The following is a 24,890-nucleotide window of genomic DNA, read 5'->3' on the forward strand; positions in this document are numbered from 1 at the left end:
GGAGGAAGAAGAGGAAGAAAAAGAAGGAGGAGGCGGTGGAGGCGGGGGAGGAGGAGGAGGAGGTGGTGGAGGAGGAAGAAGAGGACGAAAATGAAGGAGGAGGAGGCGGAGGAGGAGGTGGTGGAGGAGGAAGAAGAGGACGGACAGGAAGGAGGAGGCGGTGGAGGAGGCGGAGAAGGAGGCGGAGGAGGAGGAGGAGGAGGTGGTGGAGGTGGTGGAGGAGGAAGAAGAGGATAAAAAAGAAGGAGGAGGCAGTGGAGGAGGAAGAAGAGGAAGAAAAAGATGGAGAAGGTGGTGGAGGAGGCGGAGGAGTAGGAGGAGATGGTAGAGGAGGAAGAAGAGGAAGAGGAGAAGGTGATGGAAGAGGAAGAAGAGGATGAAAAAGAAGGAGGAGGTGGTGGAGGAGGCGAAAAGGAGGAGGAGGAGGTGGTGGAGGTGGTGGAGGAGGAGGTGGTGGAGGAGGAAGAAGAGGAAGAAAAATAAGGAGGAGGCGGTGGAGGAGGCGGAGGAGGAGGAGGAGGAGGTGGTGGAGGAGGAAGAAGAGGACGAAAAAGAGGCGGAGGAGGAGGTGGTGGAGGAGGAAGAAGATGAAAAAAATATGGAGGAGATGGTGGAGGAGGTGGAGGAGGAGGAGGAGGAGGTGGTGGAGGAGGAAGAAGTGGAAGAAATAGAAGAAGGAGGCGGTGGAGGAGGTGGAGGAGGAGGAGGAGGAGGTGGTGGAGGAGGAAGAAGAGGTCGAAAAAGAAGGATGAGGCGGTGGAGGAGGCGAAGAAGGAGGAGGAGGAGGTGCTGGAGGAGGCGGAGGAGGAGGAGGAGGAGGCAGTGGAGAAGGCGGAGGAGGAGGTGGTGCAGGAAGAAGAAAAGGACGAAAATGAAGGAGGAGGTGGTGGAGGAGGCGGAGTAGGAGGCGGAGGAGGAGGTGGTTGAGGAGGAAGAAGAGGATGAAAAGGAAGGAGGAGGCGCTGGAGGAGGCTGAGGAGGAGGTAGTGGAGAAGGAAGAAGAGGAAGAAAAAGATGGAGGAGGTGGTGGAGAAGGCGGCGATGGAGGTGGTGGAGGAGGAAGAAGAGGAAGAAAAAGATGGAGGCGGTGGTGGAGGAGCGGAGGAGGAGGAAGAGGAGGTGGTGGAAGAGGTAGAAGAGGAAGAAAAAGAAGGAGGCGGTGGAGGAGGCGGAGGTGGAGGAGGAGGAGGTGGTGGAGGAGGAAGAAGAGGAAGAAAAAGAAGGAGGAGGTGGTGAAGGTGGCGGAGGAGGAGGAGGTGGTGGAGGAGGAAGAAGAGGAAGAAAAAGAAGGAGGAGGCGGTGGAGGCGGGGGAGGAGGAGGAGGAGGTGGTGGAGGAGGAAGAAGAGGACGAAAATGAAGGAGGAGGAGGCGGAGGAGGAGGTGGTGGAGGAGGAAGAAGAGGACGGACAGGAAGGAGGAGGCGGTGGAGGAGGCGGAGAAGGAGGCGGAGGAGGAGGAGGAGGAGGTGGTGGAGGTGGTGGAGGAGGAAGAAGAGGATAAAAAAGAAGGAGGAGGCGGTGGAGGAGGAAGAAGAGGAAGAAAAAGATGGAGAAGGTGGTGGAGGAGGCGGAGGAGTAGGAGGAGATGGTAGAGGAGGAAGAAGAGGAAGAGGAGAAGGTGATGGAAGAGGAAGAAGAGGATGAAAAAGAAGGAGGAGGTGGTGGAGGAGGCGAAAAGGAGGAGGAGGAGGTGGTGGAGGTGGTGGAGGAGGAGGTGGTGGAGGAGGAAGAAGAGGAAGAAAAATAAGGAGGAGGCGGTGGAGGAGGCGGAGGAGGAGGAGGAGGAGGTGGTGGAGGAGGAAGAAGAGGACGAAAAAGAGGCGGAGGAGGAGGTGGTGGAGGAGGAAGAAGATGAAAAAAATATGGAGGAGATGGTGGAGGAGGTGGAGGAGGAGGAGGAGGAGGTGGTGGAGGAGGAAGAAGTGGAAGAAATAGAAGAAGGAGGCGGTGGAGGAGGTGGAGGAGGAGGAGGAGGAGGTGGTGGAGGAGGAAGAAGAGGTCGAAAAAGAAGGATGAGGCGGTGGAGGAGGCGAAGAAGGAGGAGGAGGAGGTGGTGGAGGAGGCGGAGGAGGAGGAGGAGGAGGCAGTGGAGAAGGCGGAGGAGGAGGTGGTGCAGGAAGAAGAAAAGGACGAAAATGAAGGAGGAGGTGGTGGAGGAGGCGGAGTAGGAGGCGGAGGAGGAGGTGGTTGAGGAGGAAGAAGAGGATGAAAAGGAAGGAGGAGGCGCTGGAGGAGGCTGAGGAGGAGGTAGTGGAGAAGGAAGAAGAGGAAGAAAAAGATGGAGGAGGTGGTGGAGAAGGCGGCGATGGAGGTGGTGGAGGAGGAAGAAGAGGAAGAAAAAGATGGAGGCGGTGGTGGAGGAGCGGAGGAGGAGGAAGAGGAGGTGGTGGAAGAGGTAGAAGAGGAAGAAAAAGAAGGAGGCGGTGGAGGAGGCGGAGGTGGAGGAGGAGGAGGTGGTGGAGGAGGAAGAAGAGGAAGAAAAAGAAGGAGGAGGTGGTGAAGGTGGCGGAGGAGGAGGAGGAGGTGGTGGAGGAGGAAAAAGAGGATGAAAAAGAAGGAGTTGTTGTAGGAGGCGGAGAAGGAGGAGGAGGAGGTGGTTGAGGAGGAAGAAGAGGAAGAAAAAGAAGGAGGAGGCGACGGAGGAGGCGGAGGAGGTGGTGGAGGAGGAAGAAGAGGAAGAAAAAGAAGTAGGTGGCGGAGGAGGCGGCGGAGGAGGAGGTGGTGGAGGAGGAAGAATAGGACGAAAAAGAAGGAGGAGGCGGTGGAGGAGGCGGAGAAGGAGGTGGTGAAGGAGGCAGAAGAGGAAGAATAAGATGTAGGAGGTGGTGAAGGAGGCGGAGGAGGAGGAGGTGGTGGAGGAGGAAGAAGAGGAAGAAAAAGAAGGAGGCGGCGGTGGCGGAGGCCGAGGAGGAGGTGGTGGAGGAGGAAGAAGAGGAAGAAAAAGAAGGAGGAGGCGGTGGAGGAGGCAGAAGAGGAGGTGGTGGAGGAAGAAGAGGAAGAAAAAGAAGGAGGAGGTGGTGGAGGAGGCAGATGAGGAGGTGGTGGAGGAGGAAGAAGAGGAAGAAAAAGAAGGAGGAGGCGGTGGAGGAGGCGGAGGAGGAGGAGAAGGTGGTGGAGGAGATAGAGGAGGACGAAAAAGAAGGAGGAGACGGTGGAGGTGGCGGAGGAGGAGGAGAAGGAGGTGGTGGAAGAGGAAGAAGAGGAAGAAAAACAAGGAGGAGGTGGTGGAGGAGGCGGAGGAGGAGTTGGAGGAGGTGGTGGAAGAGGAAGAAGAGGAAGAAAAAGAAGGAGGCGGTGGAGGAGGCGGAGGAGGAGGAGGAGGTGGTGGAGGAGGAAGAAGAGGAAGAAAAAGAAGGAGGAGGTGGTGGAGGTGGCGGAGGAGGAGGAGGAGGTGGTGGAGGAGGAAGAAGAGGAAGAAGAAGAAGGAGGTGGCTTAGGAGGCGGCGGAGGACGAGGAGGTGGTGGAGGAGGAAGAAGGACGAAAAAGGAGAAGGAGGCAGTGGAGGAGGCGGATAAGGAGGTGGCGAAGTAGGCAGAAGAGGAAGAATAAGATGGAGGAGGTGGTGAAGGAGGCGGAGGAGGAGGAGGTGGTGGAGGAGGAAGAGGAGGAAGAAAAAGAAGGAGGAGGCGGTGGAGGAGGCGGAGGAGGAGGAGGAGGAGGTGGTGGAGGAGGAAGAAGAGGACGAAAAAGAAGGAGGCGATGGAGGAGGCGGAGAAGGAGGTGGTGGAGGAGGAAGAAGAGGAAAAAAAAGATGGAGGAGATGGTGGACGAGGCGGAGGAGGAGGAGGAGGAAGAGGACGAAAAAGAGGACGAGGCGGTGTAGGAGGCGGAGGAGGAGGAGGTGGTGGTGGTGGAGTAGGAAGAAGAGGAAGGAAATGAAGGAGTAGGCAGTGGAGGAGGCAGAGGAGGAGAAGGAGGAGGTGGTGGAGGAGGAAGAAGAGGACGAAAAAGAACGAGGAGGCGGTGGAGGAGGCGGAGGAGGAAGTGTTGGAGGAGGAAGAAGAGGAAGAAAAAGAAGGAGGAGGCGGTGGAGGAGGCGGAGGAGGAGGAGGAGGAGGTGGTGGAGGAGGAAGAAGAGGAGGAGAAGGAGGTGGTGGAAGAAGAAGAAGAGCATGAAAAAGAAGGAGGAGGTGGTGGAGGAGGCCAAGAAGGAGGAGGAGGAGGTGGTGGAGGTGGTGGAGGAGGAGGTGGTGGAGGAGGAAGAAGAGGAAGAAAAAGAAGCAGGAGGCGGTGGAGGAGGCGGAGGAGGAGGAGGAGGAGGTGGTGGAGGAGGAAGAAGAGGACGAAAAAGAAAGAGGCGGTGGAGGAGGCGGAGGAGGAGGTGGTGGAGGAGGAAGAAGATGAAAAAAATATGGAGGAGATGGTGGAGGAGGTGGAGGAGGAGGAGGAGGAGGTGGTGGAGGAGGAAGAAGTGGAAGAAATAGAAGGAGGAGGCGGTGGAGGAGGTGGAGGAGGAGGAGGAGGAGGTGGTGGAGGAGGAAGAAGAGGTCGAAAAAGAAGGAGGAGGCGGTGGAGGAGGCGGGGGAGGAGGAGGAGGAGGTGGTCGAGGAGGAAGAAGAGGATGAAAAAGAAGGAGGAGGCGGTGGAGGAGGCGGAGGAGGAGGTGGTGGAGGAGGAAGAAGAGGAAGAAAAAGAAGGAGGAGGCGGTGGAGGAGGCGGAGGAGGAGGTGGTGGAGGAGGAAGAAGAGGACGAAAAAGGAGGAGGAGGTGGTGGAGGAGGCGAAGAAGGAGGAGGAGCAGGTGGTGGAGGAGGTGGAGGAGGAGGTGGTGGAGGAGGAAGAAGAGGACGAACAGGAAGGACGAGGCGGTGGAGGAGGCGGAAGAGGAAGCGGAGGAGGAGGTGGTGGAGGAGGAAGAAGAAGAAGAAAGAGAAGGAGGAGGCGGTGGAGTTGGCGGAGGAGGAGGAGGAGGAGGTGGTGGAGGTGGTGGAGGAGGAAGAAGAAGATATAAAAGAAGGAGGAGGCGGTGGAGGAGGAAGAAGAGGAAGAAAAAGATGGAGGAGGTGGTGGAGGAGGCGGAGGAGGAGGAGGAGGATGTGGTGGAGGAGAAAGAAGTGGAAGAAAAAGAAGGAGGAGGCGGTGGAGGAGGCAGAGGAGGAGGTGGAGGAGGAGAAAGAAGAGGAAGAAAAAGGTGGAGGAGGCGGAGGAGGAGGAGGAGGAGGTGCTGGAGGAGGAAGAAGAGGACGAAAAAGAAGGAGGAGGCAGTGGAGGAGGCGGAGGAGGAGGAGGAGGTGGTGGAGGAGGAAGAAGAGGACGAAAAAGAAGGAGGCGGTGGAAGAGGCGGATGAGGAGGATGAGGAGGTGGTGGAGGAGGAAGAAGTGGAAGAAATAGAAGGAGGAGGCGGTGGAGGAGGCGGAGGCAGAGGAGGAGGAGGTGGTGGAAAGGAAGAAGAGGACAAAAAAGGAGGAGGAGGCGGTGTAGAGGGCGGAGGAGGAGGTGGTGGAGGAGGAAGAAGTGGAAGAAAAAGAAGGAGGAGGCAGTGGAGGGGGCGGAGGAGGAGGTGGTGGAGGAGAAAGAAGAGGAAGAAAAAGATGGAGGAGGTGGTGGAGGAGGCGGAGGAGGAGGAGGAGGAAGTGGTGGAGGAGGAAGAAGAGGAAGATAAAGAAGGAGGAGGCGGGGGAGGAGGCGGAGGAGGAGGAGGAGCAGGTGGTGGAGGAGGAAGAAGAGGAAGAAAAAGAAGGAGGAGGCGGTGGGTGTGGCGGAGGAGGAGGAGCAGGAGGTGGTGGAGGAGGAAGAAGAGGACGAAAAGGGGGAGGAGGCAGTGTAGGAGTTGAGGAGGAGGAGGAGGAGGTGGTGGAGGAGGAAGAAGAGGAAGGAAAAAGAGGAGGCAGTGGAGGAGGTGGAGGAGGAGGAGGAGGTGGTGGAGGAGGAAGAAGAGGACGAAACAGAAGGAGAAGGCGGTGGAGGAGGCCGAGGAAGAGGTGGTGGAGGAGGAAGAAGAGGAAGAAAAAGAAGGAGGAGGTGGTGGAGGAGGCGGAAGAGGAGGAGGTGGTGGAGGAGGAAGAAGAGGACGAAAAAGAAGAAGGAGGCGGTGAAGGAGGCAGAGGAGGAGGTGGTGGAGGAGGAAGAAGAGGACAAAAAAGGAGGAGGCGGTGGAGGAGGAGGAGGAGGTGGTGGTGGAGGAGGAAGAAGAGGACGAAAAAGGAGGAGGAGGCGGTGGAGGAGGCGGCGGAGGAGGAGGAGGTGGTGGAGGAGGATGAAGAGGACGAAAAAGAAGGAGGCGGTGGAGGAGGTGGAGGAGGAGGAGGAGGTGGTGGAGGAGGAAGAAGTGGAAGAAATAGAAGAAGGAGGCGGTGGAGGAGGCGGAGGAGGAGGAGGTGGTGGAGTAGGAAGAAGAGGACGAAAAAGGAGGAGGAGGCGGTGGAGCAGGTGGAGGAGGAGGTGGTGGAAGAGGAAGAAGAAGACGAAAAAGAAGGAGGAGGCGGTGCAAGAGGCGAAGGAGGAAGAGAAGGAGGTGGTGGAGCAGGAAGAAGAGGAAGAAAAAGATGGAGGAGGTGGTGGAGGAGGCGGAGGAGGAGGAGGAAGAGGTGGTGGAGGAGGAAGAAGTGGAAGAAAAAGAAGGAGGAGGCAGTGGAGGAGGCGGAGGAGCAGGTGGAGGAGGAGAAAGAAGAGGAAGAAAAAGATGGAGGAGGTGGTGGAGGAGGCGGAGGGGGAGGAGGAGGAGGTGGTGGAGGAGGAAGAAGAGGATGAAAAAGAAGGAGGCGGTGGAGGAGGCGGAGGAGGAGGAGGTGGTTGAGGAGGAAGAAGAGGACGAAAAAGAAGGATGCGGTGGAGGAGGCGGAGGAGGAGGAGGTGGTGGAGGAGGAAGAAGAGGAAGAAAAAGAAGGAGACGGTGGAGGAGGCAGAGGAGGAGGAGGTGGTGGAGCAGGAAGAAGAGGAAGAAAAAGAATGAGGAGGCGGTGGAGGAGGCGGAGGAGGAGGAGAAGGTGGTGGAGGAGATAGAGGAGGACGAAAAAGAAGGAGGAGGCGGTGGCGGAAGCGGAGGAGTTGGTGGAGGAGGCGGAAGAAGAGGAAGAAAAAGATGGAGGAGGTGGTGGAGGAGGCGGAGGAGGAGGAGGAGGAGGTGGTGTAAGAGGAAGAAGAGGATGAAAAAGGAGGAGGAGTGGTGGAGGAGGAAGAAGAGGAAGAAAAAGAAGGAGGAGGTGATGGAGGAGGCGGAGGAGGAGGAGGTGGTGGTGGAGGAGGAAGAAGAGGACGAAAAAGAAGGAGAAGGCGGTGGAGGAAGCGGAGGAGGAGGTGGTGGAGGAGGAAGAAGAGGACGAAAAAGAAGGAGGAGGCGGTGGAGGATGCGGAGGAGGAGGAGGAGGCGGCGGTGGAGGAGGAAGAAGAGGACGAAAAAGAAGGAGGAGGCGGTGGAGGAGGCGGAGGGGAAGGTGCTGGAGGAGGAAGAAGAGGATGAAGAAGAAGGAGGAGGCGGTGGAGGAGGCGGAGGAGGAGGAGGAGGAGGTGGTGGAGGAGGAAGAAGTGGAAGAAAAATAAGGAGGAGGCGGTGGAGGAGGCGGAGGAGGAGGTGGAGGAGGAGAAAGAAGAGGAAGAAAAAGATGGAGGAGGTGGTGGATGAGGAAGAAGAGGACGAAAAAGAAGGAGGAGGTGGTGGAGGAAGCGGAGGAGGAGGAGGATGTGGTGGAGGAGGAAGAAGAGGACGAAAAAGAAGGAGGCGGTGGAGGAGGCGGAGGAGGAGGAGGAGGAGGTGGTGGAGGAGGAAGTAGTGGAAGAAAGAGAAGGAGGTGGCGGAGGCGGAGGAGGAGGAGGTGGTGGAGGAGGAGGAAGAAGAGGACGAAAAAGGAGGAGGAGGCGGTGGAGGAGGCGGAGGAGGAGGTGGTGGAGGAGGAAGTAGAGGAAGAAAAAGATGGAGGAGGTGGTGGAGGAGGAAGAAGAGGACGAAAAAGAAGGAGGAGGCGGTGCAAGAGGCGGAGGAGGAGAAGGAGGTGGTGGAGCAGGAAGAAGAGGAAGAAAAAGAAGGAGGAGGCGGTGGAGGAGGTGGAGGAGGAGCAGGAGGAGGTGGTGGAGGAGGAAGAAGAGGAAGAAAAAGAAGGAGGAGGTGGTGGAGGAGGAAGAAGACGAAAAAGAAGGAGGAGGCGGTGGAGGAGGCGGAGGAGGAGTAATAGGAGGTGGTGGAGGTGGAAGAAGTGTAAGAAAAAGAAGGAGAAGGTGGTGGAGGAGGCAGAGTTGGAGGTGGTGGAGGATTAAGAAGAGGAAGAAAAAGATGGAGGAGGTGGTGGAGGAGGCGGAGGAGGAGGCGGAGGTGGTGGAGGAGGAAGAGGAAGAAAAAGTAGGAGGAGGTGGTGGACGAGGCGGAGGAGGAGGAGGAGGTGGTGGAGGAGGAAGAAGAGGAAGAAAAAGGAGGAGGAGGCAGTGGAGGAGGCAGAGGAGGAGGAGGAGGAGGTGGTGGAGGAGGAAGAAGAGGAAGAAAAAGAAGGAGGAGGCGGTGGAGGAGGCGGAGGAGGAGGTGGTGGAGGAGGTAGAAGAGGAAGAAAAGATGGACGACGTGGTGGAGGAGGCGGAGGAGGAGGAAGAGGAGGTGATGGAGGAGGAAGAAGAGGATGAAAAAGAAGGAGGACGCGGTGGAGGAGGCAGAGGAGGAGGAGGAGGAGGTGGTGGAGGAGAAAGAAGAGGAAGAAAAAGGAGGAGGCGGTGGAGGAGGCAGAGGAGGAGGTGGTGGAGGAGGAAGAAGAGGAAGAAAAGATGGACGAGGTGGTGGAGGAGGCGGAGGATGAGGAAGAGTAGGTGTTGGAGGAGGAAGAAGAGGAAGAAAAAGAAGGAGGAGGTGGTGGAGGAGGCGGAGGAGTAGGAGGAGGACGAGGTGGTGGAGGAGGAAGAAGAGGAAGAAAAAGTAGGAGGAGGCGGTGCACGAGGCGGAGGAAGAGGAGGAGGAGGAGGAGGTGGTGGAGGACGAAGAAGAAGAAGCAAAGGAGGAGGCGGAGGAGGAGGAGGAGGAAGAAGAAGAAGAAGGGTACGACTGAGAAAAGTAAACAAGAGAGCTGCCATGAGCCCGGGAACATAGTGAAACAGCTCTGAGAGCCCCAAGAGACTTTGGTCCTGAACTTGAGGCTGACTGTTCCCAGTAAAAGATGCCTTTCTTCAGAGGCTCTAAAACCAGCAGTTTGGGGGACAGCCTGGCTATGGTTACTGTAGCTGGGAAGAAGCTGTGGCATGGTGAAACTGCCTAACTGCCTGTCTGTCTCCAAGCAGATCATAAACGTCATACTATGTTTCCTTAGCATGTAGGACTAGCCTGGCACGGTGAGGGTGCTTAATATTTGTGGAGTCAATGAATGAAGGTCTCATATTGGAATAAGAGAAACAGAGTTTATTTTCTGGCTCTGTAAGTTATTTCAAACCCCAGCTTAGAACTGGATATCTTGTTTTAAAAGACAATTAACATAAAAGCAATTATGCTGTAATAGGAATTATTTATTTATTTGAGGTGTTTCTTATGATACTAGCTCTTTTTTTCATTTCTATTGGTGGTTTCAAGTCATTCACTCAATTGACAATATTCATTGAGTCCTCACTAAACAAAGAAAGCCAAGAAAGATAATTATCAACTGTTTTAATCTGGTTCAATCCATGAGCTAAACCATAGGGTAATAAAGTACTCAGGGTCTTACAGGGTCGTGTGTAAGTACAGTCAAGGTGATATACCATGAGAGCTGAGGTTGGGTCACCTGGTTACTAAGGAGTTTCTCAGGAAAAAGAAACTTATGCAATAGACCCTTGACATTCCCAGGGAATGGATCCTGAGCTCTTTCTTTGCAAATTCTTAATCCTAGCTCTTTCCTAAAAATTATCCGTCTCTGGCACCAGGATTTCTCCCATGCATAGACACAAATTCTAAATCTATAGCCCGTTCAACTCTCACACCTGATATCTCACCTGGTAGCTGTTTCTCCAGAGGATTTCTCCTGAAGTCTCCTGAGGAGATGCCTTCACTGCCCTCCACATTATGTGAATATGGGCCTCAGCACAATTCCAAAATACTGACTGCATTGATTTGCTGCTGCTCATACATAGCTGAGATGGCTGTTGTCAACTTAGTGAATGTCAGTGATCTGCTGGCTCTGTTAAAGTCCCACCTAATGCAACACAAGTCAGAAACGTGACATGTCAGCTGGTACAGCAGGAAACGAGAACATACAGACATTCTGCTCTCAGGATTTGCATCTGGTAGGAACGATAGAGCCATTTCCAGGGATGGCTGTGAATTATCCGTGCTTTCAAAGACTCTGTGACCCCCAAATTTCTCCATCCCCAGGTCACCTAAAACACCAATGGCCCCAATCACTCAGTGGGAGGAGTTTGCATTCACTGAGTTATGACATTTTATGCCTTCCCCCTGCCACAGCTCCCGCCGCCTCTCTCCTGCTCTCCAGCCACTTTGCTAATCTGTGAGCCCCTTAAGGGTGCCCCCACCGCAGGTATTTGCATGTGTTGTCCCTCTGCCTAGGGTGATGCTCTCACTCCCTTGTCCACAGCACGCATTCGAAGACCACACTCCCAAGAGGCCACCCTCTCCAACACAGCAGTCCTGCCACTCTATAACCCCTTACTCTGCTTTATTTTTTCTCCTAGGCCTTGTGACTGCTTGACTTGTTATGTCTCTCTTTATAATGAGAATATAAGCTCCAGGAGAACTGAAACTTTGCCTTTTTCACTGTTGTGTCCCCAATTCCACAAACAGTGCCTGGTACACGGTAAGTGCTTAGCAAACATGTGCTGAATGAATTAATAAGAGAGTGAGTGAACGGGCACTGAAATATATAGACACCATGTGAAGCTTTTGAGAAAAGGCTCTCTGAGAGATGGGACAAAGAAAAGATGCTCTCTGAGGTCTACAGGATTTAACGTAGCTCTTTTTTAGGTAGAGAAGCCTGAACATTTAGGGCACGAGGATACTGGATGCCAGGATCCCAGAAAAATCCAGAAACCCGGCCACACAAATGTTGCATTTTCATTGAGTGGCACCTCCAACATGTTACCCATGCCCAACAGGGCTCAGTTCTGCCCTTCCTCTGTCCTCCCTGAAACTGCTTATCCCCCTAACACCCACCACTTGCTGAGGAACCGTGAGAAGGGTCTCACTATTACCCTGTAATCACTGCAGGTCAATGACAAGGAGCTTGGGAGGCATTTCAGTTTGAGCGGCTGGTGAGCAGAGCGGGATGGGCAAGGGCTGCTCCTCACCAGGATCAGTTCAACTCACATCAGTGTCCATTCCACTTACCTCGGTAGCCAATTCCTACCAACTGTTTGTGCTTTCCTATTTAAGGTGATGAAAGGTAACACAAACATTAGGGGAAAAAGCAACTTCAAGACCCATATACGGTAACAATCTAACGACATAAATATCATGGTAAAGTTATTTCCAAATATCTGGAAAGGAATCCTTATACACACGGAAACTGAATTGGTGTAATGGTTAATCTCTACGAATAATTCACTGTGGCCAGGTAGTCAGACAGATCCATAACTGACCCTTTATACAAATCTTAGAGGAGTCCCAAGACCCGAATTCCAACTTCTACGAGTTATGCTTAAGTACAGGTTCTAATGTCCATCTTACAACTTTGGGCTCCTAAGTAATAATGCTAATAGGTAATATTTATTTAGCACAAATTATGTTTGTCCTGATCTGAACTTGTTATGCGCAAACTCTAACAGAGGTGCAATGTGGTTAAGAGCTCATTTTGCCTAAACTGACAAATGGAGAGCCATCGAAACCTGATTTGTTGAAAGACTACTAAACAAGCTGGGGTAGGAGTCTGAATAAAGGCTGGGTCCTCTGGCTCTTGACTGATTGTGAAATCTTTACCTTGTCTTTGTAACACTGCAACAAGGACAAATACGACAAGGAGTGGAATTTGTAAATGGGTATGTGTGACCTTTTGTGCAAACATGCTGTAGATCATGAGCAAAAAAAAAAAAAAAAAAAAAAAAAATCAGTTTTCTACCAGTAAAAATAATTAGCAGCGCTTCCCTGCTGGCGCACTGGTTGAGAGCCCGCCTGCTGATGCAGGGGACACAGGTTCGAATCCCGGTCCGGGAAGATCCTACACGCCGCGGAGCGGCTGGGCCCGTGAGCCATGGCCGCTGAGCCTGCACGTCCGGAGCCTGTGCTCCGCAACGGGAGAGGCCACAGCAGTGAGAGGCCTGCGTACCGCAAAAAAAAAAAAAAAAAAAAAACCTAAAAATTTGCAGTTTCTTACAAAATTAAATATACTCTCACCACACAATCCAGCAGTCGCACTCTTTGCTATTTCCTCAGATGAGCTGAAAACTTACATCCACACCAAAACCTGCACACAAATGTTTATAGTAGTTGTATTCATAATTGCAGAAAAAATTGGAAGCAACCAAGATGTCCTTCAGCACGTGAGTGGATAAATAAAGGGTCATACAAAACACAATGGAATATTATTCACCAATACAAGGAAATGAGCTATAAAACCACTAAACGTGGAGGAAACTTAAAGGCATATTACTACGAGAAAGAAGTCATCTGGAAAAGACAAAACTATGGAAGCAGTAAAATGATCAGTCGTTGTCGCGGTGGGAAGGGGGGATGATTAGGCAGAGCACAGAGGATTTTTAGGCAATGAATCTATTCTGTATGGTATTATAAGTGTAGATACATGTCATTATACATTGGTCAAATCCATAGACTGTACAACACCAAGAGTGAATAAATTAAACTAAGGACTCTGGGTGATAATGAGGTGTCAGTGCAGGTTCTTCGACTGTAACAAATGTTCCCTTCTGGTGTGGATGCTGGTGGAGGAGCATGGGACCGAGTATGTTGGAATCCCCTGTATTTTCCACTTAATTTTGTTGCGAAGTACTCTGCAAAAATAAAGTCTATTAATTAAAAGAAAAGTTAACGTGTAAGCCTGGGGCTGTGGTGAGGAACACAACAGTAGAACTAAGCATCACAGAAAGAATACGAGTGGATGTCCTAGGCATTGGGCTGGCCCTAGAGGCCAGGAGAGTGTCTGAATGCACATCAAATTAACTGAGCACCTCTTACATGCCTGTTACATTTACATCCCCAGTATCGTCACAAAATTCTCGCACTGTAATTCTGGCTCAGAGAAAATCAATGATTTTTTGGCTGAAGGTCCCACGACTAGAAAGTAGCAAAGCACAGGTTTGAATGCCATTTCTGCTGACTCTAAGTCCAGTTCTCCCCTCTAAGTAACTGCTGGAGAGCTCAAAGCAGTGACTATGGAAAAGTTTGCTTTACGAAAGACATCACGCTTCAGATTCAACTTTGCACATACGCATACAGTGGGTCCATGGATGGACTGAGTTTCTGGCTGGAGGGACAACACAAAACCACATCAACAGCATCACATTTATTTACTTCACCATTAAAAGAAAAATAAGAGGCTGCAGGGGAGGTGATAAGGAAGGAGAACTGAACAGAGAATTGTTATTACTATCCAGAGTAATAGCCTTTCTGGAATTTCCCATACCAAGGACAAAACTTCATAATGGACAGAGTCAGCTTCCCCTGGGGGTCACCCTCTCTGCCATTATGGGGAAGGAAAACTTCTGCAGCTCTGGAGAGGGGCCAGGGAAGGGGGCCTCACAGTCTGGTGACAATGCAGACCTCCCCAAGTCTCCTTTCTTCTCTACAGTGCATGCCAGGGACACGGCCCATCTTCCTCACCTCTTCATGCCCACACTCATCTTATTGTTGCATCTCCAAGCCTGGCTGGAAAGGAAGATAAAGCCTCCCCACCTTCCTATTTCCGTGCTGCTCCAAGAAAACAAAGTCTCCATTCCATATTGCTTCAGGAAAACAGAAGATACACACACACACACACACACACACACACACACACACACACACACACACACACAATGTCAGTACCATACAAAGCTCTGGTATTAATGTTACTATTCTAACATCCAACTCCCTTCACACCTGGTAATTATAGGTCCATTTCAGAGTCCCCACCCAACCACCCATTTTTAATATCCTAAGGGTGCTCACCTGAAATCTCCCTTATTCTGACGAAGATCTTTCCAAAGGTCATGCAGAGCCCTATTCCCAGGCCACTTTGCCATAATCGATCCAGCGCTGGGTGGCAAAATTGATGGCTTCCGCGCAGTTGTAGCCAGAGTGGTAGCCATAGGGAAACGTCACTATGAAATCTCCAGCCTCCTGAGTGATCCGATCGAAGGGGATGCCGTTGTCCTTGAGGACCTTGGGCAAGAAGAGAGCCACCTTGTGCCACAGGAAGGCCTCACAGCCCCGCAACCTGCCCGGGAAAAGCTCCCTGGCCAGGCGTTCCAGGCACCGGTCGTGCTCCGGGCGCACCGCGTACCAAGTCTTGGGCTCCCCGAAGTGCAGGTAGTTGATGCTGTAAAGGTCCATGTCCTCCGTGTGCCAGGCGAAGGCGGTCTTCCACATGCCGAAATACAGGCAGGGGGTGTTGACGCCTTCGATGACCACTCCGCACTCCTGTTCCAGCAGGTCCTGAATGGTTCCCAGGTGTCCGAGGTTCCACTGCTTCGTGTTTTCATCGAATAAGGAGCCACGGACGTCCGCACTGTATACTGGTGAATCATAGGGGCATGTTTTCCAATGTTTTCGCTCCAGATCCTCAAAATCAGAGTAGAATGCAGTCTGGTGTCATTCACTGTTTGTTAAGCGGCGATATTCGCTCACGGTCATGGCTTTCTTCTTTCTGTGGTGCTGAGTAAACACACCTGCCTGCCCAGTGGTCACCTGCCGGAGGGGAGTGGCTATTAAGATGTCATCGGTATCATCGTACATCTGTCTGGCTTTCCATCCTTTCGGTGGAATTACCTTGGCTAGGCCAGCTCGGTGTGCACCTTGCCACTCCATGGCAACAATATATTTGCTGAAATCTTCAAATTCTTCCATGGTTGGGTGGACGATCGTAATCTTACAACTTGGGTGCTGGCTCCCAAAGTGCTTAGACTGCGTGGCGGCAACAGAATAAGCAACGGACTGCCAGCTTCTTAGGTATGCTTTGGATACCTGAGAATGCTGGGGAGTAACCTCTTCCCTATACTTCTTTTATTTTTAAAGAAGTTTTGATAGAGCTGAGAGGCAGGAACTCAGACTTGAACTTTTAAACAAACGAGGTGGTATCTTCTCCAGGCTTGTCAATCCACCAGAAGGACTCCACTCTTGTCAGCATTTTGGAGCCAAAGGAAATCCAGTATTTCCCAGAGGAGATGGCTCTCCGAGCCAAGTCCTGCCTCAGCCTGCAGCTCTGTGAGTTTCCTCTGTTGGGGGTATAAGTGCCTGAGACCTTCCAGATTCCCAGGCTTGAGTGCATGGGTGGTTTCTCACCTCACTGTAGCAGAAAGCCTCTTCATGGAAATTTCCAAGCCAAGCCTAAAGAAAGTACAAAATATTGAAAATAAGTGGATGACAGAACAAACTGATTTAACATCAAGTAAAAGAAAATTGTATAGCAATCTTAATTTCAAAGTTTGAATGTAAGGGCAAAAGGTACACTCTTTTGGTAGGCATGTAAACTGGTGCAGCTATGGTGCATACTATGGAAAACAGTATGGAGGTTCCTCAAAAAATGTAAATAGAACGACCATATGATGCTGCAGTCTCACTTCTGGGTATATAGCTAAAGGAAATAAAAACAGAATATCAAGGAGATATCTGCCCTCCCACATTCACAATGGATAAGATATGGAAACAACCAACATGTCCAGCGATGGCTGAATGGATATAGAAGATGTGGTACATAGATACAATAGAATACTACTCAGCCATAAAAAGAATGAAATTTTGTCATTTGCAACAATATGGATGGTCTTGGAGGGTATTATGTCCAGTAATATAAGACAGAGAAAGACAAATATGGCATGGTATCACTTACATGTGGAATGTTAAAAAAAAAAAAAAGAGTAAAACTTACAGAACCGGAGTAGAAAAGTGGTTGTGGGGGAGGGCAGGGAAGGGAGGGTAAAAGGGTACACAGTGAATAAAGTCTCAGGAGCTAATGTTAACCACGGTGACTATAGTTGATAACAATGTGATGTATAGTTGAAGTTTTCCAGAAGAGTAGGATTTAAATGTTCTTACCAAAAAAAGTAAATATATGAAGGAAATGTGTTAATTAACTAGATGGGGGGAATCCTTTCACAATGTATATCAAATCACCACAAAGTTGACTGAATATTTTACAATTTTAAAAGTCAATTATACACCAAAAAAGCTGAAATTTAAAAATAAAGAATTAGGACAAATCATAAGACAGAAAAAGAGTAATTAAAACTTAACTGAACAGTACGGACATTAAGCAAGCTGGAAAAGAAAGGAGTTAAGCACTCAACTCAAGAAACTGGATAGCTTAACCCAAAAGATAAATTAGGGAAAGGAAAACAATGAAATAAGCTGAAACAATTACAAAAGAAAACATAACACCCAATAGAAATGATGACTGAAACCAAAATGCAATTTGTAGACCATTAAAAGTATAAAAACATAAGCATAAGAGAAAAGAGAGAAAAGTACAAGCATATCACGTTATAATAAAACAGGGGATGCAGATAAAAATCTACCATTATAGAAAGAATGTCTATGTAAACAAAAGCAGGAAAAAAGTACAGAACACAAATATACACATCCTTAACAAGCATTATCCTTAATGTGTAAATACCTGAAATATTCTAATTAAGTTCTAATCATTAATTTGCATTGATAGACAAATTATTAGAAATATAGGGTTCACTCAGAATGGGAGAAAATATTTGCAAATGAAGCAACTGACAAAGGATTAATCTCCAAAATTTGCAAGCAGCTCATGCAGCTCAACATTATAAAAACAAACAACCCACTCCAAAAGTGGGCAGAAGACCTAAATGGACATTTCTCCAAAGAAGATATACAGATTGCCAGCAGACACATGAAAGAATGCTCAACATCGTTTATCATTAGAGAAATGCAACTCAAAGCTACACTGAGATATCATCTCACACCGGTCACAACGGCCATCATCAAAAAATCTACAAACAATAAATGCTGGAGAGGGTTTGGAGAAAAGGGAACCCTCTTGCACTGTTGGTGAGAATGTAGATTGATACAGCCACTATGGAGAACAGTATGGAGGTTCCTTAAAAAACTACAAATAGAACTACCATATGACCCAGAAATCCCACTACTGGGCATATACCATGAGAAAACCATAATTCAAAAAGAGTCATGTACCAAAATGTTCATTGCATCTCTATTTACAATAGCCAGGACATGGAAGCAACCAAAGTGTCCATCAACAGGATGAATGGATAAAGCAGATGTGGCACATATATACAATGGAATATTACTCAGCCATAGAAAGGAACGAAAGTGAGTTATTTGTAGTGAGGTGCATGGATCTAGTGCCTGTCATATAGAGTGAAGTAAGTCAGAAAGAGAAATACAAATACTGTATGCTAACACATATATATGGAATCTAAAAAAAAAAAAAATTGGCCTGAAGAACCTAGGGGCAAGATGGGAATAAAGATGCAGACCTACTAGAGAATGGACTTGAGGATATGGGAGGGGGAAGGGTAACCTGGGACAAAGTCAGAGAGTGGCACGACATACATATGCTACCAAACGTAAAATAGATAGCTAGTGGGCAGCAGTCACATAGCACAGGGAGATCCGCTCAGTGCTTTATGACCACCTAGAGCGGCAGGATAGGGAGGGTGGGAGGGAGGCAGTTGCAAGAGGGAATAGATGTGGGCACATATGTATAACTGATTCACTTTGTTATAAAGCAGAAACTAACACACCATTCTAAAGCAATTATACTCCAAGAAAGATGTTTTAAAAAAAAAAGAAATATAGGTCTCAATCAAGTTTCTAGACACTGGTTAGCAAACAAAATCTATAGATCTCATACACCAGTTAACAATCAATTATAAAGTGAAAGAGTAAAAAGGTTTTAATCCCTTTAATAACAGAAATACATGGCCCCAATGAAGAAATCTAAAAATGATATGCATGCAATGCTTATACTTTAAATGCATAAATAAATGTGAATTTTACCAGGGGAAAAAGTTGCTTTCTGGCATAAAATGTCATCCTTTTCATCTTTATGCTTTAAAGGAAAAAAAAAAAGGCCAAAAAAGTGCCTGCCTTCTGCCAGTCTAAATTCTTAATTCCAAATGATGATACACAGGACCCAGAAAATGGTTTCCTTGAAGGATTCAGCCTCTGAATGAAACCGGCTGTGCTCAAAGTCTGGCTATATATGTCCCACACCAATTTCAATTCAATCAGTACCACCCCAAATCTAATACCTCATATCCAATCAAAATCTCTAATTTGATCCCTCATATTTTTCAAGTCCCTTCCAATTGACACAATCCTTACCCAGTTCTAGAAATCCTCTCATTCCCATTACATTGCAGTTCACTAAATGAGGTGCTTTTTCCTGAAAATCTTTGTGATTTTTACCAAGAAAATATTAAGAAAAATATTAACTTCACAAGTAGGAAAATAGTTTAAAAATAAACACTCAAGGAAAGGATATCCCAATGTATAGTACCCTCTCTCTCGCTCACTTTCCCTATATGCATAGTGTCATTTTTTAAAACTTCTGGTAGGAAAATAACTCTTTTGCTCATAAGCACAAATTACAGAAATAAAGTGACCTACCTTCTACCAACAAAATACTGATTCCAGTTGGAGATATTCAAGGACCCAGAGAGAGAGACAGTGTTCTCTGGGCATCTGGCCTCCAAATGCAGACCCATGTCCTGATGGCTCTGGCTTTCTACCTGTGCAAAGTTATAATTTGATCAGCACCAGTCAACGGTAATTGCTCTCGTTGGTCAGCCCACTTTGTCTGCGCCCCTTTGAGTTTTTAAACCAGTCTTACAGCGAACTAAGAGGTTGAAAATAAAAGGAGTGGGAAAGTCAAACCAAGCAATTATTAAACTAAAGAAACCTGGTCTAGCAGCAATTAATGTTGAATGTATTTATAAGGTAAAAGAAGGGCAGCTTTAGTTATGAAAAAGAAAAACTTGTGGGAAAGATTACAATGATGCACTTTACGCACCTAGACACATAGCACTGAGACACATAACACAAAGACTGAGAATTATAAGGTAAAACTGACATATTTGCAATCATGTTGTGAGGTTTCTTTTTCAAACACCGTTCTTCCAGAAACTGATACATGAGGAGAGTAGAAATTTAATACTGTTATAAAAGTATCAACAATATAGTTAACAACTTTGACTATATTTCCTGCAGCAACCACATAGCAAAATGCTTTTCAACACATATAAAACATTTACAAAATTTTACCGCTGTTAAGACCACATAATAAATCTCAATAAAAATTACACAGAATCTACGTATCGAGTACCCTCTTGATCAATCTTTTATGTCAATCATGAAATAAAATTGAAAGTCAATAATGAAAAAAGGGAACACCACCATATTAATTTAAAAATGAATATCCACATAACATCTACAACAATATCCATATAATAGCTAAAAATCTATTGATTTTTCTGTTGTCTGCAAGTAGTTAGTAAAAACTAAACCAAAATACCTCAGAATTATTTGAAAGAAAAAAAAGATAAAAATGATAGAACAATTCAAAAAACAAAAGGGAAAACAACCATATACAAAAATATAAATGATTAATAAAATAGAAGTCTGTTACTTAAAATATAAAATAAAGAAAGAACTGGTTAATAAATTATATAGTACTCCCTGCTACAGGAAGAGAGTGCTCCCTGCGTGGGAGAAGCTGGTGCAGAGTGGCAAGTGGTGATGGGACTCGGGGAGGGGTAGTCATTTTATAGAGGTGGACCCTGCCAAACCCCATTTTAACCAGGTCAACATTAAGAGTCATAAACTGGGAATTCCCTGGCCGTCCAGTGGTTAGCACTCCGCGCTTTCACTACCTAGGGCCCAGGTTCGATCCCTGGCCAGGGAACTAAGATCCCACAAACTGCGAGGTGTAGCCCCCCCAAAAAAAGCCATAAATTACTTTGATAGTATATGTCCTTGATATGATGTGATTAAAATGTGACAAAATTCCCTCCGTAATCTTCCTCAAAGAAAACAGAGAAACTCAAGATAATCATAAGAAAAGCATCAAATTCCAATAGAGGGGCATCCTCCCCCAGACTGTCAGGTTTCTATACAATCTTTTGGTCAAAAACAAGGAAAGTCTGAGAATCTGTTACAGCCAAGAGAAACCTAAGGAGACATGAAAACTAATTTGATATTTTAGCTGAGATCTTGGAACAGAAAAAGGACATTGGGTAAAAGGTGAGGAAATCTGAACCAATGATAGCCTTTAGCAGACAATAACATATTGACATTGGTTCATTAATTGTCATCAATATACCATGGGAATTAAGATGTTACTAAAAGGGGCACATGCGAGTGGGGTCGGGTCAATACTCCCTGATACATGTGCTCAATGTTTTGTAAATCTAAAACTGCTCAAAAATTTAGGTATTACTAAATATAATATTGTAAATAATAAACAAACAGGAGAAGGCATCAATAAACAATATTAGAATGAAAAAAATTTGAAACATACTCTGAGTTTTGGAAACAGTCTACCATACAGCACATTATAAACCAAATGATTCTATGAACCATTATGTGGCATAATCTTTTAGAGCACTTTTAAAAATATTTTAGATTATGAAATATAAAGTGTTCACAGAAATCTATAAAGCATATATGTACACTTCAACAAATAACTATAGAGTAAGCAGAAGTGGAACCAGTACCCAGGTCAAGAAATGCAATATTGCCAGGCACCTGGCTGCCTGACTTGTGCTCTTTTGCCCAGATTACAGCCCCTTCTGCCTCCTGGACTGACTTTATCCTAACTATTCACATGGTAATTTTGGTAAACATTATAAAATTAAAACTCTGTCCATTTTTGAAAACTTTATATAACCCTGAAGAAACACAATTGTATTTATGTCCTTTAGCGTATTTTTGGTGTATTTTTTCATCACTTACGTCCTTGCATGCAGCTGGACTTTTCTGTTTCAGTGCTGTAAAGTATTCAACCATATAAACTTTCTACTGTTGATGGGGCTTTGGGTTGCTTCCACTTTGGGCCTCTTACAAACATTGTTGCTCTGAAAATTCTCTGACGTGTATAATGGCCATAGAATATGTAAACTTAAACTTGCCAAATTTTTTCAACATATTTCACCAGTTTACACACTAGCTGCATGCAAGGGTGCTCATCACCCTTCACTTCTGCAAACCTTTGGTGATTTTCTGCCTTTACAGTTTTAGCCGATCAGGTGAGGGTACAGGGGTACCTCATACTGATTTGCATTTATTGGTTACTAATAGGGGTGAACCAATTTTTCTTATGATTATTGGCTGATTGGAGGTGCTCCTTCAGGAAGTGCCTCATCAAGTATTTTGTCCATTTTTCTGCTGGGTTGTCTGCCTTGGTAGTAGTTATATGTTCTGCTTATTAGTTCTTTACTGGGTATGAGTAACACGATATCTGTTCTCACTCTTTGATTTGTCTTTTCACGCTTTTTCATTTTTTTTTTTTTGATCAACAGAAGTTTCTCTGTACCTCTAACAGAATATTATTTAAAATAGCTAATATTGGGCTTCCCTGGTGGCGCAGTGGTTGAGAGTGCGCCTGCCGATGCAGGGGACATGGGTTCGTGCCCCGGTCCGGAAGGATCCCACGTGCCGCGGAGCGGCTGGGCCCGTGAGCCATGGCTGCTGAGCCTGCGCGTCCGGAGCCTTTGCTCGGCAACAGCAGAGGCCACAGCAGTGAGAGGCCTGCGTACCGCAAAAAAAAAAAAAAAAAAAAAATGTAGTTTCTTACAAAACTAAATATAGTCTCACCATATAATTCAGCAGTTGCACTCTTTGGTATTTACTCAGATGAGCTGAATACTTACAACCACACCAAAACCTGCACACAAATGTTTATAGTACTTGTATTCATAATTGCAGAAAAAATTGGAAGCAACCAAGAAGTCCCTCAGCACATGATTGGATAAATAAAGGGTCATACATCATACAATGGAATATTATTCACCAATACAAGGAAATGAGCTATAAAACCACTAAACGTGGAGGAAACATAAAGGCATATTACTACGAGAAAGAAGTCATCTGGAAAAGACAAAACTATGGAAGCAGTAAAATGATCAGTCGTTGTCGGGGTCGGGGAGGGGGGGATGATTAGGCAGAGCACAGAGGATTTTTAGGCAATGAATCTATTCTGTATGGTATTATAAGTGTAGATACATGTCATTATACACTGGTCAAATCCATAGACTGTACAACACCAAGAGTGAATAAATTAAACTAAGGACTCTGGGTGATAATGAGGTGTCAGCGCAGGTTCTTCGATTGTAACAAATGTTCCTTTCTGGTGTGGATGCTGGTGGAGAAGCCTGGGAACGAGTATTTTGGAATCCTCTGTATTTTCCACTTAATTTTGTTGCGAAGTACTCTGCAAAAATAAAGTCTATTAATTAAAAGAAAAGTAACGTGTAAGCCTGGGGCTGTGGTGAGGAAAACAACAGTAGAACTAAGCATCACAGAAAGAATACGAGTGGATGTCCTAGGCATTGGGCTGGCCCTAGAGGCCAGGAGAGTGTCTGAATGCACATCAAATTAACTGAGCACCTCTTACATGCCTGTCACATTTACATCCCCAGTATCGTCACAAAATTCTCGCACTGTAATTCTGGCTCAGAGAAAATCAATGATTTTTTGGCTGAAGGTCCCACGACTAGAAAGTAGCAAAGCGCAGGTTTGAATGCCATTTCTGCTGACTCTAAGTTCAGCTCTCCCCTCTAAGTAACTGCTGGAAAGCTCAAAGCAGTGACTATGGAAAAGTTTGCTTTACGAAAGACATCACGCTTCAGATTCAACTTTGCACATACGCATACAGAGTGGGTCCACGGATGGACTGAGTTTCTGGCTGGAGGGATAACACAAAACCACATCAACAGCATCACATTTATTTACTTCACCATTAAAAGAAAAATAAGAGGCTGCAGGAGAGGTGATAGGGAAGGAGAACTGAATAGAGAATTGTTATTACTATCCAGAGTAATAGCCTTTCCGGAATTTCCCATACCAACGACAAAACTTCATAATGGACAGAGTCAGCTTCCCCTGGAGGTCAACTCTCTCTGCCATGATGAGGAAGGAAGAAAGCTTCTGCAGCTCTGGAGAGGGGCCAGGGAAGGGGGTCTCACAGTCTGGTGACAATGCAGACCTCCCCAAGTCTCCTTTCTTCTCTACAGTGCATGCCAGGGACACGGCCCATCTTCCTCACCTCTTCATGCCCACACTCATCTTATTGTTGCATCTCCAAGCCTGGCTGGAAAGGAAGATAAAGCCTCCCCACCTTCCTATTTCCGTGCTGCTCCAAGAAAACAAAGTCTCCATTCCATATTGCTTCAGGAAACAGAAGACACACACACACACACATACAGACAATGTCAGTACCATACAAAGCTCTGGTCTTAATGTTACTATTCTAACATCCAACTCCCTTCGCAGCTGGTAATTATAGGTCCCTTTTAGAGTCCCCACCCAACCACCCATTTTTAATATCCTAAGGGTGCTCACCTGAAATCTCCCTTATTCTGACGAAGATCTTTCCAAAGGTCATGCAGAGCCCTATTCCCAGGCCACTTTGCCATAATCGATCCAGCGCTGGGTGGCAAAATTGATGGCTTCCGCGCAGTTGTAGCCAGAGTGGTAGCCATAGGGAAACGTCACTATGAACTCTCCAGCCTCCTGAGTGACCCGACCGAAGGGAATGCCGTTGTCCTTGAGGACCGTGGACGGGGGGGCGACACCCTCACGTGGGCGAGGCCGGCTCGGTCCCAGACGGGGAAGGGGGCGCGGAGGGGTGGGGGCGGGTGAGGGCCGGCGGCGACGGGGAGGTGGCGGCACGCACACACGGCCAGGGCCGCGGGGCAGGGGCGCGGGGCGCTGCCCAGGGAGAGGAAGGGCCGAGACACTACCGGACCAGCAGGAAAACAAGTGCGGGGTCCCACCGCCACACACACGAAGGCGGTCCCACGACGCCTGAGACGCCGGCCAGGCCCAGCCACCCTGGGACCTCCCACGACCCGGTCCCGCCGCCAGGGCCCGCGTGCGACGGTCCCCCCGCGTGGCACGGGGGGACCCATCCACCCAAACTCAACCTTTCCGTCCTCGCCAGATCCGCCCTCATCTAAGGCCGACCCCCGGTGCTCGCGCCCCAGGGAAACGCTCCCGAGCGAGGCGACCCGCACCGTTCCCACACACCGCCACCGGCTGCGACTCGCGGAGACGGCAGGCACGACGGGCTCCTCGCGGCTGCGGGACTGGGGACCCGGGACATCCGGGCGTCCACGCCCCCTTGGGCTAGCCAACGGGGTCACCGCACGCGCACGCACACGCATACGCGCGGCCCCGCGCCGGACGCAGGCCTGGCGGGACCTTCCCACGACTCAGAGCGGGAAGGCGCAGCCCGCGGCAGGCAAAGAGCGGCGCTCGGCCCCACCACAGGGCCGGCGCAAGCCCTCCAGCGAAGGCGAGGGGCTCTGCCCACGTGTTCTGGCAGTCGCGACCGTGACCACTGCACGCTTGAGAGGGGCAGCGGCTGGGGGTCCGGTACCCCAAGGCTCCCTCTCGGACAGCTAGAGAAGGCTTTCTCACCGACGGTGCGTCATCCCCCACCCATCGATTCTCCCCTTTGGGCCCACGGAGGCGCTCCACGAGCCGCCAAGTCCACGACTGGGCGGGGGGTGGGCCGGGGGTCTGCGGTATGGGTAAGAACACGGCCCACAGGAGCGTTCTTGGCCACAGCCGGGGCACAACCTCTGCCGCCCCCAGGCTTGTCCATCGGGCTCCGGAAGGAGGGAGCTCGCC

The 24,890-nt window shown here is 48.7% G+C and overlaps 1 protein-coding gene across 1 annotated transcript in view; it reads right to left on the bottom strand.

Annotated features, from left to right (window-relative positions):
* LOC132526531 (lysine-specific demethylase 4D-like) overlaps nucleotides 1-24,421 on the bottom strand; it is a 139,507-nt gene extending 115,086 nt beyond the window's left edge. Inside the window, 2 exon segments of the mRNA XM_060160876.1 lie at nucleotides 13,998-15,047; nucleotides 23,837-24,421. Of these exon segments, the coding sequence (XP_060016859.1) occupies nucleotides 14,049-15,047; nucleotides 23,837-24,421 (1,584 nt within the window). The 3' untranslated portion in view covers nucleotides 13,998-14,048.
* Between the last annotated feature and the right edge of the window lie 469 nt (nucleotides 24,422-24,890).

This window comes from Lagenorhynchus albirostris, chromosome 9 (genome assembly GCF_949774975.1).
Source record: "Lagenorhynchus albirostris chromosome 9, mLagAlb1.1, whole genome shotgun sequence".
Taxonomy (NCBI): Eukaryota; Metazoa; Chordata; class Mammalia; order Artiodactyla; family Delphinidae; genus Lagenorhynchus; species Lagenorhynchus albirostris.